A 16,026-nucleotide genomic window follows, 5' to 3' on the forward strand; every position below is an offset into this window, starting at 1 on the left:
GGCCAAAGCCAACCAGATCAAGAGGATCTAATAAATAAAATAAAAAATATAATGGACGATAAAATAAACTCCCTGGTAAAAACAATGAAAAGTGAAATGGACTTAAATTTCCAAAAATATTGTGACAAAATCGACAAGATTGACAAACAACTGACTAGACACGAGGAGAGGCTGAATAGACTGGAACATAGGTCATCTATCTCTTTTGACGAGCTGGATAGGATCAACTTTGAAATGAAACACCTGCGATCTAAATTGGCAGACCTCGAAGATAGAGGCAGGCGAAATAACCTAAAAATTAGAGGCATATCAGAGGACATACCCCAAGACCAGCTGTCTTCTCACCTCAAAAATATCTTCAAAGCAGCTCTGCCAGACCTCTCAGACCTAGACCTAACGATTGACAGGGCCCACCGGCTGCCCAAACCCCCCAAGGTCTTTGCGGATCTACCTAGAGACACCATTTTAAAACTCCACTTCTTTAAAACCAAAGAATCCATTCTCAACTATCTTAAGGAAAAAAGAACATTCCCAGAGCCCTATGGAGATTTAAAAGTCTTCCCAGACTTCTCAAAGGAAACCATAGAAGGCCGCAGAGAATTTAGACCCGTGACTTCAGCCCTCAGGGAAAAAGGAATAATCTATAAATGGGGCTTCCCGTTAAAATTATTAATTTCACATCGGGGAAGAATCATTCCGATCCACTCTGTCGAGGATGGCCTAAACTTCGTCAAGTCACTTGACCGTTGAACTACTTCCATCCTATCACTCAGCTGGCCTACTTTTTTCTGTTATCCAATTGTGGGGGTCTCCCTCTTAAATTCTAGATGGGACATCTCCCCTATTCCCGTTCACTTTCAGTAACCCCCTCTTTTCTATTTCCAGGTAGTTCTGTTGACCTACTTGTGCAGTTTGTTGTGAAATTGGATTTTGGGCTCCCCCGGTGGCCACTGGTGGAATTGAACTGGTGTGCATCATCCCCTCTGTTCACCTGTTTCCATCAGGATGTGGGAGTCGCTATTTAACCTTGCTCCTCTGTCACTTCCATGCCGGTCAACATTGTAATCAGAAGCCTTTCTGTGCATGTTCCTGCTGCTAGACAACTCCCAGCTAAGTTGGACTTTAGTCCTCGTTTGTTTTTGCATTTTGTTCCAGTTCACAGCTGTAGTTTCGTTTCTGTGTCTGGAAAGCTCTTGTGATCTGAAATTGCCACTCTGATGTTATGAGTTAATACTAGAGTCTTAAAGTAATTTCAGGATGGTATTTTGATAGGGTTTTCAGCTGACCATGAAAGTGCCCTTTCTGTCTTCCTGCTATCTAGTAAGCGGACCTCAATTTTGCTAAACCTATTTTCATACTACGTTTGTCATTTCATCTAAAATCACCGCCAATATATGTGGGGGCCTCTGTCTGCCTATCGGGGAAATTTCTCTAGAGGTGAGCCAGGACTATATTTTCCTCTGCCAGGATTAGTTAGTCCTCCGGCCGGCGCTGGGCGTCTAGGGATAAAAACGTAGGCAACGCTACCCGGCTACTGTTAGTTGTGCGGCAGGTTTAGTTCATGGTCAGTTTAGTTTCCATCCTTCCAAGAGCTAGTACTTATGTTTGCTGGGCTATGTTCTCTTGCCATTGAGAACCATAACAGCAGTTACTGTTTTATTCTACTGTGTTATTTTATCTTTAAGATTTCACCCAAGAACCGTTGGCTCAAGAACCTCTCAAGAAGAAAGATCTCTGTAGTCTATAGGTTATAACCTTACTTGTTTCAACACTAATCTTTCCTTTTCAGGTTACCATTACCCCCAGATTCTAGTGTTACCTTCTTCGTCTTCATCATCTGGGGGTATAATATAATATAATATAATGTCATTCAAAATCCTAACATATAACATTAGAGGGCTAAATAGCCCCCAAAAGAGGCACACTCTGTGGAGGGAACTACTTAAATCCTAGGCAGACATTGCCTGCATCCAAGAGACGAAGTTCTTGGCAGGGAATCACCCCTACTTTAATCACCGCAGCTTCCCTCATATCTTTGAGGCCTGCAACTCAAGTAAAAAGGCTGGGGTGATCACTCTGATCAGGAACTCCGTCCCCTTCGAGGCTCTTGAGGAACATGCTGATACTGGAGGCAGGTATCACATCTTAATTTGTACCATTAATGGTCAGACATGCACCCTAGCGAATTTGTATGCTCCAAACAAAAATCAGATTAGATTCCTTTCTAAAACGCTGAAAAAGATAAACGAAGTCAAGAGAGGCACCTTGATTCTCCTGGGAGACTTCAATATAACCCCAGACAGAATCCTAGATTCCTCATCAAACTCTAGACCTAATTCAGACAACTTAAATTGGTGGCTGGACAGAAATGAACTTTATGATATTTTCAGATGCCTGAACTCCTCCTCCAAGGAGTTCTCTCACTTCTCCTCAGTCCATCATTCGGCATCCAGGATCGTCTTGATCCTATCTGACATTTTTTCGCTGGACAAATTTAAAAAAGTATCCATAGGTGACAGAACGCTATTGGACCACTCCCCAGTTAGTGGTGAAATACTGATTGGCCCTTCCTTAAAAAACGTTAAATTATGGAAATGCAACTCTCATATCCTCCATGATTCCATCCATATTGCCACAATCCAGAATACTTTAACCAACTATTTCAAGGAAAACTCCCCAGAAACAACCAACCCTCCTAATAACTGGTGCGCCCATAAAGCCGTTATCAGAGGCACTATAATGAATATCTCCGCCAAAATAAAAAGGGAAAAAACTCTGAATTTACAAAAATCTATTCGCACATTCGAAAACACCTTAATAGGCCTCCCCTCCCCCTCACCTAAGATGCAATCCGACCTCCTTTCCCTAAGACAGGAACTTAGATCCTTAATATTTTCTCCCTATGAAGCCGTCCTCAACTCTAAATTCAAGGTCTATTCGTCCCTGAACAAACCCACCAGATACATGGCCAACAGAATTAAAAAACTAAGGACCCAAAACAAAATAAAAAGAATCTCCTCCCTAACAGATGGCACTCCACTAACTCACCCCCAAGACATAGCAAATGAGTTTTCCAAATACTATTCATTGGGCAGAAAAGTATTCACATTGATTTTTCTGGCTAACACGGTACCACAATACAATTTGTTATTGTACATCCAAATACTATTCCAAACTCTATAACTTAAATTCAGATCCTACCTCTTCTCCCCCAAAAGAACTAGACATCAGAACATACCTCGCCAACATTAATCTGCCGTCCTTAACGAAAGAAGAGACTGAATCACTTTCCGCTCCCTTCTCCATCCCAGAGGTAGAGGATACCATAAATCACCTTAAACACCACAAATCTCCTGGGCCAGACGGCTTCAATAATGCTTACTACAAAGCCTTCAGCAAAATCCTTGCCCCCCATCTAACAGAGCTTTTTAACCACGCCGCCAAAATAGGATCCTTCCCACAAGAAATGCTGGAGGCGTCTATCATTCTAATCCCCAAACAAACAGGTGACCCCACATCCCCCAACAATTACAGACCGATCTCCCTGTTGAACACAGACATTAAGATCTTTTCAAAAATTCTTGCCAACAGGCTCAGTGATATCCTACCTAACCTTGTAGCGAACGATCAAATGGGGTTTGTCAAAAATAGACAACCCGCCAACGCCACGAGAAGAATTCTGAATTCAATCAAACTTACAAACCTTACTAGATCACCAACAGTACTTATATCCCTAGATGCCGAGAAAGCCTTCGACCGCATCGACTGGCTATTCCTCAAACAGACCCTAATTAAATTTGGCTTCAACAATAACCTTGTCTCCACATTCATGACACTCTACAAGTGTCCCACAGCAAGAGTTATCTGCAACAACCATATCTCGGACGCTTTCCCCATCAGCAACGTCACGAGACAGGGCTGTCCCCTCTCCCCCCTACTCTTCAATCTGGCACTAGAACCTCTGGTGGAGCATATCAGACAAAACCCTTATATAACTGGAATACCCGCAAATAAGCGCCAGCACAAGATCAGCTTGTTCGCGGACGATATTATCCTGACTCTCACAAATCCGGTATCCTCCACACTAGAAACCCTCAACGAATTGGAGACTTTCTCGGCCCTTTCTAAATTCAAGATCAATAACTCAAAGTCTAACATCCTACCCATACACGTTAGCCAAAAAGAAATTCAACGCCTAAACACCTCTGTATCATTTAATTGGTGCAGAGAAGAAATCCCTTACTTAGGTGTCATCATCAACAAAAACCTAGAAAAAACAGCCACATCAAATATGAAAAAATTAACTGACTCACTTTTAAAAGACTGCATTTCCTTCAAAGACAGGGACCTGTCCTGGTGAGGGAGAAATTTGGCAATCAAACTATTTACGCTCCCCAAAACCCTATACATCTTTAGATGCATCCCACTCCCCATCTCCACGTCCTACCTGACGGTGATCCAAGCTCATCGGAATAACTCTGTTTGGAACAATAAAAAATCTAGAACAGATACTAGATCTCTATATAAGAAGAAAAACCATGGTGGAATGAGCCTTCCTAACATTCATGCTCACTACCACTCACTTCTTCTTAAACAGAGCGCCCACTGGTTTTCAGACCAAAAAACCCCGGCTTGGTACGACTTGGAGTTGGAAATAAACGAGGGCAAGCCACTCGAATCTTTGATCTTTAAAGCCATAGCTAGCTCCCACCTAAACACCTCTAAGCACCCGATATTCCAAGCAATTTCCCTTGCCTGGTCCAGAGTATCCAGCGTAGAGGGCCGCAGCCAAAACAGATCCACTCTCCATAAGCTACCTCTCGCATTTATCTACTCATACTTTAACCTACCTCTGCCCCCCTTCTGGGCCGACCTAAAAATCCTAACCCTGGGGGACATTTCGGATGGTCCTAATCTTTTGAATTTTAGCTCCCTAAAGTCCAAATTCAACGCACCCTCGTCCTCCTTCCTTGAATACATTGTATTGAGGGAAAATGTTAAACTTTTTCTAGGCCTCAAACTCAGATTTTCGGAGCCATCTTTAAAAATCTTAACCAACCTAAACCACTGAATATTCTGGGGCCATAAGTTTATTTACGACTGCTTCAATAAAGACACTTCTTTTGTAAAAAATGCTTATATCCTAGCCTGGGAGAAGTCCCTAAACCTATCCGCTTCCACAGACGACTGGGAAGAGGCTTTTTCAACCACATACTCCTCCACAATCTCTATGTCCCTTTTATTATCCCATTTCAAAATTTGTTCCAGATGGTACTACACCCCAACTAGACTCTCACACATAAACCTGTCCATCTCTCCTCTCTGCTGGAGAAATTGCGGACACAGGGGTGAGTTGCTACACGTTTTCTGGAACTGCCCCATTGCTACTACCTTCTGGTCAAACATCTCCTCGATAATCGCCAAACTTCCAGGCCCTACAGTCACCCTTTCTCCTCAACTAGCTCTCCTCTCATTGGACACCCACCTCCTAGACAGTTTTCTGGTAAAAATAATCTTACACCTATGCATGGTCGCCAAAAACTCCATAGCATACCACTGGAAAAACACGACCCTCCCCAACGAGACCACTATAATTAAATTAATGTCGCAACACAGGGACCTCAAACTCAAATTCGCTTTGTCCAATAACGAGTTTAGCAAGTTCTACCAGAAATGGTATAAGTGGGACCAGTTTTTTCCTCCTTGAATGTCTGCTGCTACCTCAACTCACTTTCACTACAATAAGGTAACATAAGATGGCGCCTGCCTCACACCTAATTCCTCCCTGATAGCATATCTGCCTCGCCTGGGAGCTCTATACTTATATAGCCTCTGCACTAATCTTGCTGTTAGAATTAACAGTCCGTCCAAGGGACATGACCCTTGCTTTTCATGAGCCAAAGTATGCCTAGCTCGAGGGCTTGACCCTTGCTCTATACAAGTTAAAATGTACCTAATCTTGTACCTAAAATGTACCTAATGTACCTAAACCTAATGTTCCTGTTTCCTGCTTACGTTATACATTATATTTTATATAACGAACAGTTATTAGACAGTTTGTTCCAAGGGCTGCGTCCCTTGCTTCATTAAGGCTTACTGTAGCCTCTCAGCACTTTATTGTATGATTTGTTTGTTTCACTTCCTTTTTTTTTTTTTTCCTGTCCACCCTTAACCTCCCCCCCCCTTTCCCTCCCCCCTCCCCTCTTTTTCCTCCCCTGTTCCTTATACTTGTTAAAAAATAATAAAGCCTTGGAAAACAAACTTTTGGTCTGTACTGTATTGGGGACATTATTTTTTAATTATTACAGGGTCTCCTTCTGTAATTCTTTGGGCAGCCTCCCTTGATTTTCCACCAGCAGCGTGTCCAATAGTCTCCTCCAATTTAAAATTAATTCCCATGAGTAGTGTTTTACAATTGGAGGAGGCTGATGAACAGGTCTGGTCACATTTTCTGCCATCAGAAGCCATTTTGTAGACAAAAGAGCTATGCCATCTTTGAGAAAAGACGAGAACCTAAATTATATATTAATATGTGCCAAAAGTTCTTATTCTCAGCAGAGTGCTCCGCCTGACATTCTCCAATCGCTGACAGCGGGATTTAAAGTATGCAGACCATTGGTGGGGAATTGTAAGGGAAAGCTGGGCGCATGCTGTTCCATATGCCCATCACCACGATGCTATTATGGGGAAACAATGTCATGACTAGGGATGATCTAACAGCTTCGGATAAGTGCTTGTCCGTATAGCCATAGTGCTTACCAAATAGCTGCCTCGTGAGCCTGGATACCTGGAGCTCTCCCGATAATCAGCTGTTCGGCTCCGCAGCTGCATGTGCTGTGACTGTCACACAGCCGTGACACATGCAGCTGCGGAGCCGAACAGCTGATTATCGGGAGAGCTCCAGGTATCCAGGCTCACGAGGCAGCTATTCGGTAAGCACTATGGCTATACGGACAAGCACTTATCCGAAGCTGTTAGATCATCCCTAGTCATCACAGTACTCATGTGAAGACTGGTCTGTGGCTGGCATTCATTGGAGACCGTGATTTTTACTACATACTGCATTACTGTAGTATTGCAGTATATAGTTTTTAAGTGAGCAGACGATCATAGGTTTAAGTCTCTTAAGGGAACTAAAACCAAATATAAAAAAAATAAAAACTTTATAAAAAATTGAATCACCTCCTCAGCCTTACATTAAAAAGAAATACAAGTATCACTTCATTAGTAATTTGAACCCAATCTGTAATCACAATGAGAGAAAAACTAAAATCAGAACACTGGTAACACTGCAAAAAAAATATCTACCCCAAAATGGTCTCTGGAGACAGATTCTCATACAGATCTCTGTCCTGCCCATAGCCTGGAAAAGTTCTATTTTCATATACTGAAAATGTTCATTTCTCTGGAATAAGTCATTGTATTGCGGATATCAAGGTATCATTTTTTTTCAGCTTCCTATGACCTGTATGCCCATACAGATGGCTTTGGAGGGTTGATCCTGCTGACAGAGCCCCTTTAATGTAGTAGGTAAATAATGAACACCGCAGGAAGAAGAATGAGTAGACCTAAGGAGGAACACCTGGGGTCCTGCAAGTGAGCACTGCTTTAAATAATTTTTAACACATGATATTAAAATGGTTATCTTATCTTGGCAAAGCCAACACAGGTATTACCCCTCAGAAGCTTTGGAAATAAAGACCAGTGGCAGGTGCCACAGTACAGGGTCCGTACATTGTAAAACAATTATGTTTCTTGAAACAAAGTTTGGACCAAGGACCCACCCACAAAACTACAATTAGATCGCAAGACAAAATGCGTTATGTTTCTCATCCGGATGAAATGTCATGAAGTGACAGGGCTCTATATAAACACTATGACACATATGGTCGGTAGAAAATGTACTTTACCTGAGGACGTTTTTGATCTGGGCAGCCGAGCTTCAGGTCTAAGTAGTGAAACATTAACACATTGTAGGGGTGGTGCCCAATTGTATTGTGACATTCATCAAAAATCAATAATGTAAAAATGGAGAGAGATGGCACACTTTCATCATTGAGACAGTTGACAAGAATCTGAGGAGTCATAATGATTATGTCACTATCTTCTATGATCCTTCCCACTGGAGCATTTTCACTGTCTTCTCCAGATACGCCGACAACTGTATATCTGTAGACAGAGAGATAGAAATGACCATTAGAATCACTTCACATCCGCAGAAGCCTTACTTGTGGCTGCTGACATTTATAAGGGATTTTAGGTCTTCTCCTAAATCCATTTGTCCAAGAATAAAGGTTTAATGTGTTCTATTGGCAAAATAGTACATACCCAGTATTGTCAAAGTATTCGCAGAACACAGATTTCTGTTGCTCATACACAGGAACTTTTGTAGCCATAAACACAATCTTCCCCTTTTGTCCTTGTGGCAAAGATTTTAGATGATGATCACAAATTGATAATGCCACAAATGTCTTCCCTGATCCTGTTAAATGACACATTGCAGGCATTTAATTTAAATGGGTAGTCTCATGCTATTAAATTGGTTAGTTCGTTAGACTGCATGACAATAAGCAAGTTTGCAACTGACTTGCTTTTTTCTCTGCTTCAGTCTCCTGCTCTGAGAGCGCTTATCTTACATAGTGTATTGATGGTTTACACACAATGGCTGAGTCTAGCCTGAATACAGGAGAGGAGTATGCGCCTAACATTCCAGTCAGCTTTCTCCAGCCCGTTGGTGAGCGGCTATTGATGCTATCACCTTCCCTCTCAGTCCTATAAAATCACCAGTTCCCGGCCCTCATGATCAGCAGGTTCCAGAGCAGTTCTCCTAATCAATATTCTCACTTTACTGAGCTCTTTACTTGTTCAAAGGCACCATTATTTCTACACAAATATATTGATAATAATGTAGATTCAACAAAAACTGACAGTTAATGTGCACTATCAGGAATAAACTTTTCCATCAGAACTGTAATTCAAGGAGGAGCACCCACTCTCCAAGCAACCAGGAAGTAATGAGACTGCATAGCTCTGTGTTGCTCAAGAGACTATTTGAGAATACCTTTTAAAAGAATTTGTCCGACCACCAACATTTAACAGTGAATCACAGGATAGGTGACAAACAAATAGTTGGTGGAGCCTGACATCTGGGTGTCGTATGTCTATCTGTGAATGCGATTGTATAAGGATGGCTCCAAAACATTGGTCAAACGTGTACTTCCACTCCGAGAGAGCTAAATTGTGAAAGAAGCGGTAGTCACACATGCCCACTACTGCTCCATTCATGCATGGGATCCCTGTTCTCAGAGTCATACATTTATCACCTATCCACAGGGGATTGCTTGTGGGATAGTTGCTAATCAGGTTTAGCACCATGTATTAATTTTCAATGACTGCTCCTATTTTATTCTAGTAAAGTATCTCTGCTTGTAGTTGCTGAGCTCAAATTCTATTCCATGTCAACAGGATTGGAAGGGAACTTGGAGGTACAACATCAAATGACCCTTTCCAATCATTTAGTAAGAGAATATGAGTTTGCATGCATTACTAATCCACCATGATGGGTGGATAACACTACTATATACACTAAAATTTGAGATGGACTTGTTCTTAGTAGTGCAAGTGCGGCTGCAGCGTAGGCAGCATGTGATGTGGTTCCTCAGGCGAAGAAGACTGTCTGTAGATGCTACTGTCAAGATTGTTCTCTAACTTGTTAATTGAAATCCCTACTTTTTATGCTTAGCAATCCAATAGGGGGAGTAGAGTATCTCTCTGCCAGATAACCCTCCCTGTACAAGTGTACATAAAGTACTAGTTGTTAGTTTTACATTAGGATGAAATGTGCAGACATTTAAGTGAATAAATAAAAGTTAGGTTTTATGTACAAACAGACTTAAAATTGGGGAAACCATGTTCAGAAAGTACTTCGGTATAAAACCGTCCTATTTTAACCCATATGGTGAACACTGGGAGAAAAAATGACCAAAATTTAGTGTTTACATCATAGAGCCACACAAGAAAAAAAGATGATATCAATGAAAATGTCAACTTGTCCCACACACAAAAATCGCCTCGATATGGATTTTCCCACAAACCTATATATCAATCTGCTCAGCTCCTCCTACTCCCAAAACATACTGCTGGCAGATCTGACACCACTTTATAAGATTTTCTTATAAAACAGATTTTCAATAAACCCCCCCAAAACTGAGCACTCTACTCATTGAAATAAACAGACCTGTTGGAGCACATATGATGGTATTCTTCCCATTGTATGCAGGCTGGGCCAGTTCTTCCTGATACTTTCTCAACTGGATATCTTTAATTGATCTATGTGTGGAACCTGGTATATAAAAAGTGAATAATAAATCAGCCATCACAGAAAAAGTCATCACTGATGAAGGAGAAATGCATACGGAATTTACAGCTGTATATTGCAGCACTGGATGGCAGTAAGTTCACATGGAAAACATTTATACAGGTAACCGTACATTACACTAACAGACTAGAAATAAGGGTCTATGCAGAAATCTAGCTACAGAGGCTTTTAGCATTTTTGGAAATATAACGGCAAATTTACTTTACGTAATGGCCCAAGACTGTCTGAGATTGAGCTAGAATTCTGGTGCACAGGAGCTGCACCATATATATTAAAGGGGTAATCGAGTTTTGTTAATTTCCACATGGGGAGGTGAGCAGGGGCAGCGACTTCCTAGCTACAGATTTCTGCTGGTCAGAGTGAAGTGACCCGGATTACCCTTTTAAATGTTTTAGATACTTTTGCCCTTGGTATGACATGAGATGGTATAAAGTTGAATAAGTGTGTCAAAAAACATATCAAATTCATCATCTCAGCATGATCCAATATGATACATTTGGCACGTTACCAAATGGTCAAGAAAATCGATAAACAATGAATCTAAGTGGTTAAAAAAAAATTCCAAACCTTGCTAAAAAAAAAAGAAAATTGCGCAATTTTCCGATACCCGTAGCGTCTCCATTATTTGTGATCTGGGGTTGGGTGAAGGCTTGTTTTTTGCCTGCCGAGCTCATGTTTTTAATGATACCATTTTGGTGCAGACACGTTCTTTTGATCGCCCGTTATTGCATTTTAATGCAATGTTGTGGAGACCAAAAAAAACGTAATTCTGACGTTTCAAATTTTTTTTATTGCTACGCCATTTAGCGATCAGGTTAAACCTTTCTTTTTATTGATAGATCGGGCGATTCTGAACGCGGCGATACCAAATATGTGTATGTTTGATTTTTTTTTGTTTTATTTTGAATGGGGCGAAAGGAGGGTGATTTCAACTTTTTTATTTTTTAAAACATTTTTTTTTTACTTTTGCCATGCTTCAATACCCTTCATGGGAGGCTAAACGGTGGCGTCGCCTTATCGGTTCTGCTACATAGGAGCGATGCTCAGATCGCTCCTATGTAGTAGAATTGCTGCATTGCTATGAGCACCGACCACAGGGTGGCACTCACAGCAATCCGGCATCAACAACCTTAGAGGTCTTCAATAGACCTCTGGTTGTCATGCCGACGCATCACTGACCCCCGATCACGTGACGGGGATCAGCGATGCGCGCATTTCCGGCCAGATGGTTGGAAGCGTAGTTAAATGCTGTTGTCAGCGTTTGACAGTGGAATTTAACTAGTTAATAGCGGCTGGTGGATCGCAATTCCACCCGCCGCTATTGCGGGCACATGTCAGCTGTACAAAACAGCTGACATGTCCCGGCTTTGATGCGGGCTCACCGCCAGAGCCAGCATCAAAGCGGGGGTTCTGACTTCGACGTACTATCCTGTCCGAGGTCAGAAAGGGGTTAAAAGCGATTGCCCCCTAAACCTAATAACTGGTTGGGCCACTCTTAGCAGCAACAACTGCAATCAAGTGTCTGCGCTAACTGGCAATGAGTCTTTTACAATGCAGTATTGAAGTAATTCTGCCACACTGGAGGATTTCAGAACATTAACTGCCTTTTTAAGACCATGCCACAGCATCTCAAATCAAATTAAGGTCATTGAGTAAGCCACTCCAAAGTCTAATTTTGCTTTTCTAAAGCCAATCAGAGGTGGACTTGCTGATGTGTTCTGGGTCATTGTCCTGCTGCATAGCCCAAGTGCGCTTCAGCTTGAGGTCACGAACAGATGGCTGGACATTCTCCTTCAAGATTTTTTTGTAGACAGAGGAATCCATTGTTCCATTTACCACAGCAAGTCTTCCAGGTCCTGAAGCAACAAAACAGCCCCAGACCATCTCACTACCACCAACAAATTTTACTGTTGGTAGGATGTTCCTTTTCTAAAATCCTGTGTTACTTCTACACCAGGTGGACATACACCTTCAACTTTTGTCTCGTCAGTCCACAATAGTATTCTCCCAAAGGTCATGGGGATCATCAAGATGTTTTCTGACAAAATGAAGACGAGCCTTCATGTTCTTATTGCTCAGCAGTAGTTTTTGTCTTGGAACTCTGCAATGCAAGCCATTTTTGCCCAGTCTCTTTCTTATGGTAGAGTCATGAACACTGACTTTAACTGAGGCAAGTTAGGCCTGCAGTTCTTTGGATGTTGTTGTGGGGTCTTTTGTGAGCTCTTGGAGGAGTAGTCGGTACGCTCAAGGTAATTTTGGTCGACCAGCCACTCCCTGGAAGGTTCACCACTATTCCATGTTTTTGCCATTTGTGGATAATGATTCTCATTGTGATTTGCTGGAGTCCCAAAGCTTTAGAAATGGCTAAAGCTTTATAACCTTTTCCAGACTGATAGATCTCAATTACTTTGTTTATCACTTGTTCAAAAATTTCTTTGTATCTCAGCATGATGTCTTGCTTTTGAGGATCTTTTGGTCTGCTTCTCTTTGTCAGGTAGGTCCTATTTAAGTGATTTCTTGATTGAGAACAGGCGTGGCCGTAATCAGGCCTGCATGTGGCCAGGGAATTTGAACACAGCTTCCCAAAGATGCAAAAAAACACAGTTAATTTATGTTTTAGGAGGGGGGAGGGGCAATCACTTTTTCACACATTTTTTAATTTCCTTTCCATTAATAATAAAGACCTTCATTTAAAAACTGCATTTTGTATTTCCTTGTGTTATCTTTGTCTAATATTTAAATTTGTTTAAGTGACCTGAAACATTTAAGGGTGACAAACATGTAAAAGAATAGGAAATCAGGAAGGGGCAAACACTTTTTCACAAAGCTACATATGCATACATATAGATGCAAAGATGTACAGTGGGGAAGAAAGTATTTAGCAGGCCACCAATTGTGCAAGTTCTCCCACTTAGAAAGACGAGAGAGGCCTGTACTTGACATCATAGGTAGACCACAACTATGAGAGTCAAAATGAGAAAACAAATCCAGAAAATCACCTTGTCTGATTTGACAAGATTTATTTAGCAAATTATGGTGTAAAATAAGTATTTTGTCACCTAAAAACATGCAAGATTTTTGGCTCCCAGAGACCTGTTACTTCTTCTTTAAGAGGCTCCTCGGTCCTCCGCTCATTACATGTAGTAATGGCACCAAATCAGACAATGTGATTTTCTGGATTTGTTTTCTTTTGACTCTCATAGTTGTGGTCTACCTATGAGGTCAATTACAGGCCTCTATCATCTTTTTAAGCGGGAGAATTTGCACAATTGGTGGCTGACTAAATACTTTTTTTTCCCCACTGTATGTATGTATGTATGTATGTATGAATGCATGCATGTTTCTATGACGGGTACCTTTTTTTTTTTTTCCATCCCCACTGGAGGACTCCTGAATAGGGATTTTAAAAAAAGTCTGCAACCATGCAAGATCAGTGTCAGGTGAGCATACTGTCATGCACAGTATAGGACAGACTAAGTGCAATACAAAGAGATAAGGTGGGGGGGGGGCAACACTAGGGAATACAGGGAGTGGAGACCCCTAAGCAGATCTAACATCACCCTGTCTGCCACAGTAGACCCTAAATAGGTCACACACCTTTCGCCGAGCAGGATACCTAGTCCCTGTCAGACCCTAGTGTTAAGCCCTGCTTAGGGAAGGAAGGGGTGAATGCTGGTCGAACCCCACTAACAGTAAAGACGGCTAGGATACACAAAACAAGGGTAAACCTAACTTATTTAGACTCCGAGAGAAACACTATCATCCTTCAATCTCCAAAGAGGACGCTAGCAGACTGCAGCAGCGCCAAGCCTCAACAGGAAGTGCAAATGGAAAATAACACCCCCAACTCCCAATAGCAAGTTGGGAGTTATAAACACCCAGATCCAGGTGACACCATTAACCCCTTCATGACCCAGCCTATTTTGGCCTTAATGACCTTGCCGTTTTTTGCAATTCTGACCAGTGTCCCTTTATGAGGTAATAACTCGGGAACGCTTCAACGGATTGTAGCGATTCTGAGATTGTTTTTTCGTGACATATTGGGCTTCATGTTAGTGGTAAATTTAGGTCGATAATTTCTGCGTTTATTTGTGAAAAAAATGGAAATTTGGCGAAAATTTTGAAAATTTTGTAATTTTCACATTTTGAATTTTCATTCTGTTAAACCAGAGTTATGTGACACAAAATAGTTAATAAATAACATTTACCACATGTTTACTTTACATCAGCACAATTTTGGAAACAACATTTTTTTTTGCTAGGAAGTTATAAGGGTTAAAATTTGACCAGTGATTTCTCATTTTTACAACAAAATTTACAAAACCATTTTTTTTAGGGACCACCTCACATTTGAAGTCAATTTGAGGGTTCTATATGGCTGAAAATACCCAAAAGTGACACCATTCTAAAAACTGCACCCCTCAAGGTGCTCAAAACCACATTCAAGAAGTTTATTAACCCTTCAGGTGTTTCACAGCAGCAGAAGCAACATGGAAGGAAAAAATGAACATTTAACTTTTTAGTCACAAAAATGATCTTTTAGCAACAATTTTTTTATTTTCCCAAGGGTAAAAGGAGAAACTGGACCACGAACGTTGTTGTCCAATTTGTTCTGAGTACGCTGATACCTCATATGTGGGGGTAAACCACTGTTTGGGCGCACGGCAGAACTCGGAAGGGAAGGAGCGCCATTTGACTTTTTGAATGAAAAATTGGCTCCAATCTTTAGCGGACACCATGTCGCGTTTGGAGAGCCCCCGTGTGCCTAAACATTGGAGCTCCCCCACAAGTGACCCCATTTTGGAAACTAGACCCCCCAAGGAACTTATCTAGAAGCATAGTGAGCACTTTAAACCCCCAGGTGCTTCACAAATTGATCCGTAAAAATGAAAAAGTACTTTTTTTTCACAAAAAAAATATTTTAGCCTCAATTTTTTAATTTTCACATGGGCAACAGGATAAAATGGATCCTAAAATTTGTTGGGCAATTTCTCCTGAGTACACTGATACCTCACATGTGGGGGTAAACCACTGTTTGGGCACATGGTAAGTCTCGGAAGGGAAGGAGCGCAATTTGACTTTTTGAATGAAAAATTATCTCCATCGTTAGCGGACACCATGTCGCGTTTGGAGAGCCCCTGTGTGACTAAACATTGGAGCTTCCCCACAAGTGACCCCATTTTGGAAAGGAGACCCCCCAAGGAACTTATCTAGATGCATAGTGAGCACTTTAAACCCTCAGGTGCTTCACAAATTGATCCGTAAAAATGAAAAAGTACTTTTTTTTCACAAAAAAATTCTTTTAGCCTCAATTTTTTAATTTTCACATGGGCAACAGGATAAAATGGATCCTAAAATTTGTTGGGCAATTTCTCCTGAGTACGCCGATACCTCATATGTGGGGGTAAACCACTGTTTGGGCGCATGGCAAGGCTCGGAAGGGAAGGCGCGCCATTTGACTTTTTGAATGGAAAAGTAGCTCCAATCGTTAGCGGACACCATGTCGCGTTTGGAGAGCCCCTGTGTGCCTAAACATTGGAGCTCCCCCACAAGTGACCCCATTTTGGAAACTAGACCCCCCAAGGAACTTATCTAGATGCATAGTGAGCACTTTAAACCAACAAGTGCTTCACAGAAGTTTATAACGC

The 16,026-nt window shown here is 41.5% G+C and overlaps 1 protein-coding gene across 1 annotated transcript in view; it reads right to left on the reverse strand.

Annotated features, from left to right (window-relative positions):
* The window catches only part of RIGI (RNA sensor RIG-I), a 148,504-nt gene that overhangs the window by 75,035 nt on the left and 57,443 nt on the right, over positions 1–16,026 (reverse strand). The window contains exons 8-10 of the mRNA XM_077250090.1: positions 10,238–10,342; positions 8,329–8,482; positions 7,911–8,169 (exon numbers count right to left, since the gene is read on the reverse strand). Coding sequence (XP_077106205.1) covers positions 7,911–8,169; positions 8,329–8,482; positions 10,238–10,342 — 518 coding nt within the window. The remainder of the gene's footprint in view (positions 1–7,910; positions 8,170–8,328; positions 8,483–10,237; positions 10,343–16,026) is intronic.

Source organism: Ranitomeya variabilis, chromosome 1, assembly GCF_051348905.1.
Source record: "Ranitomeya variabilis isolate aRanVar5 chromosome 1, aRanVar5.hap1, whole genome shotgun sequence".
NCBI lineage: Eukaryota > Metazoa > Chordata > Amphibia > Anura > Dendrobatidae > Ranitomeya > Ranitomeya variabilis.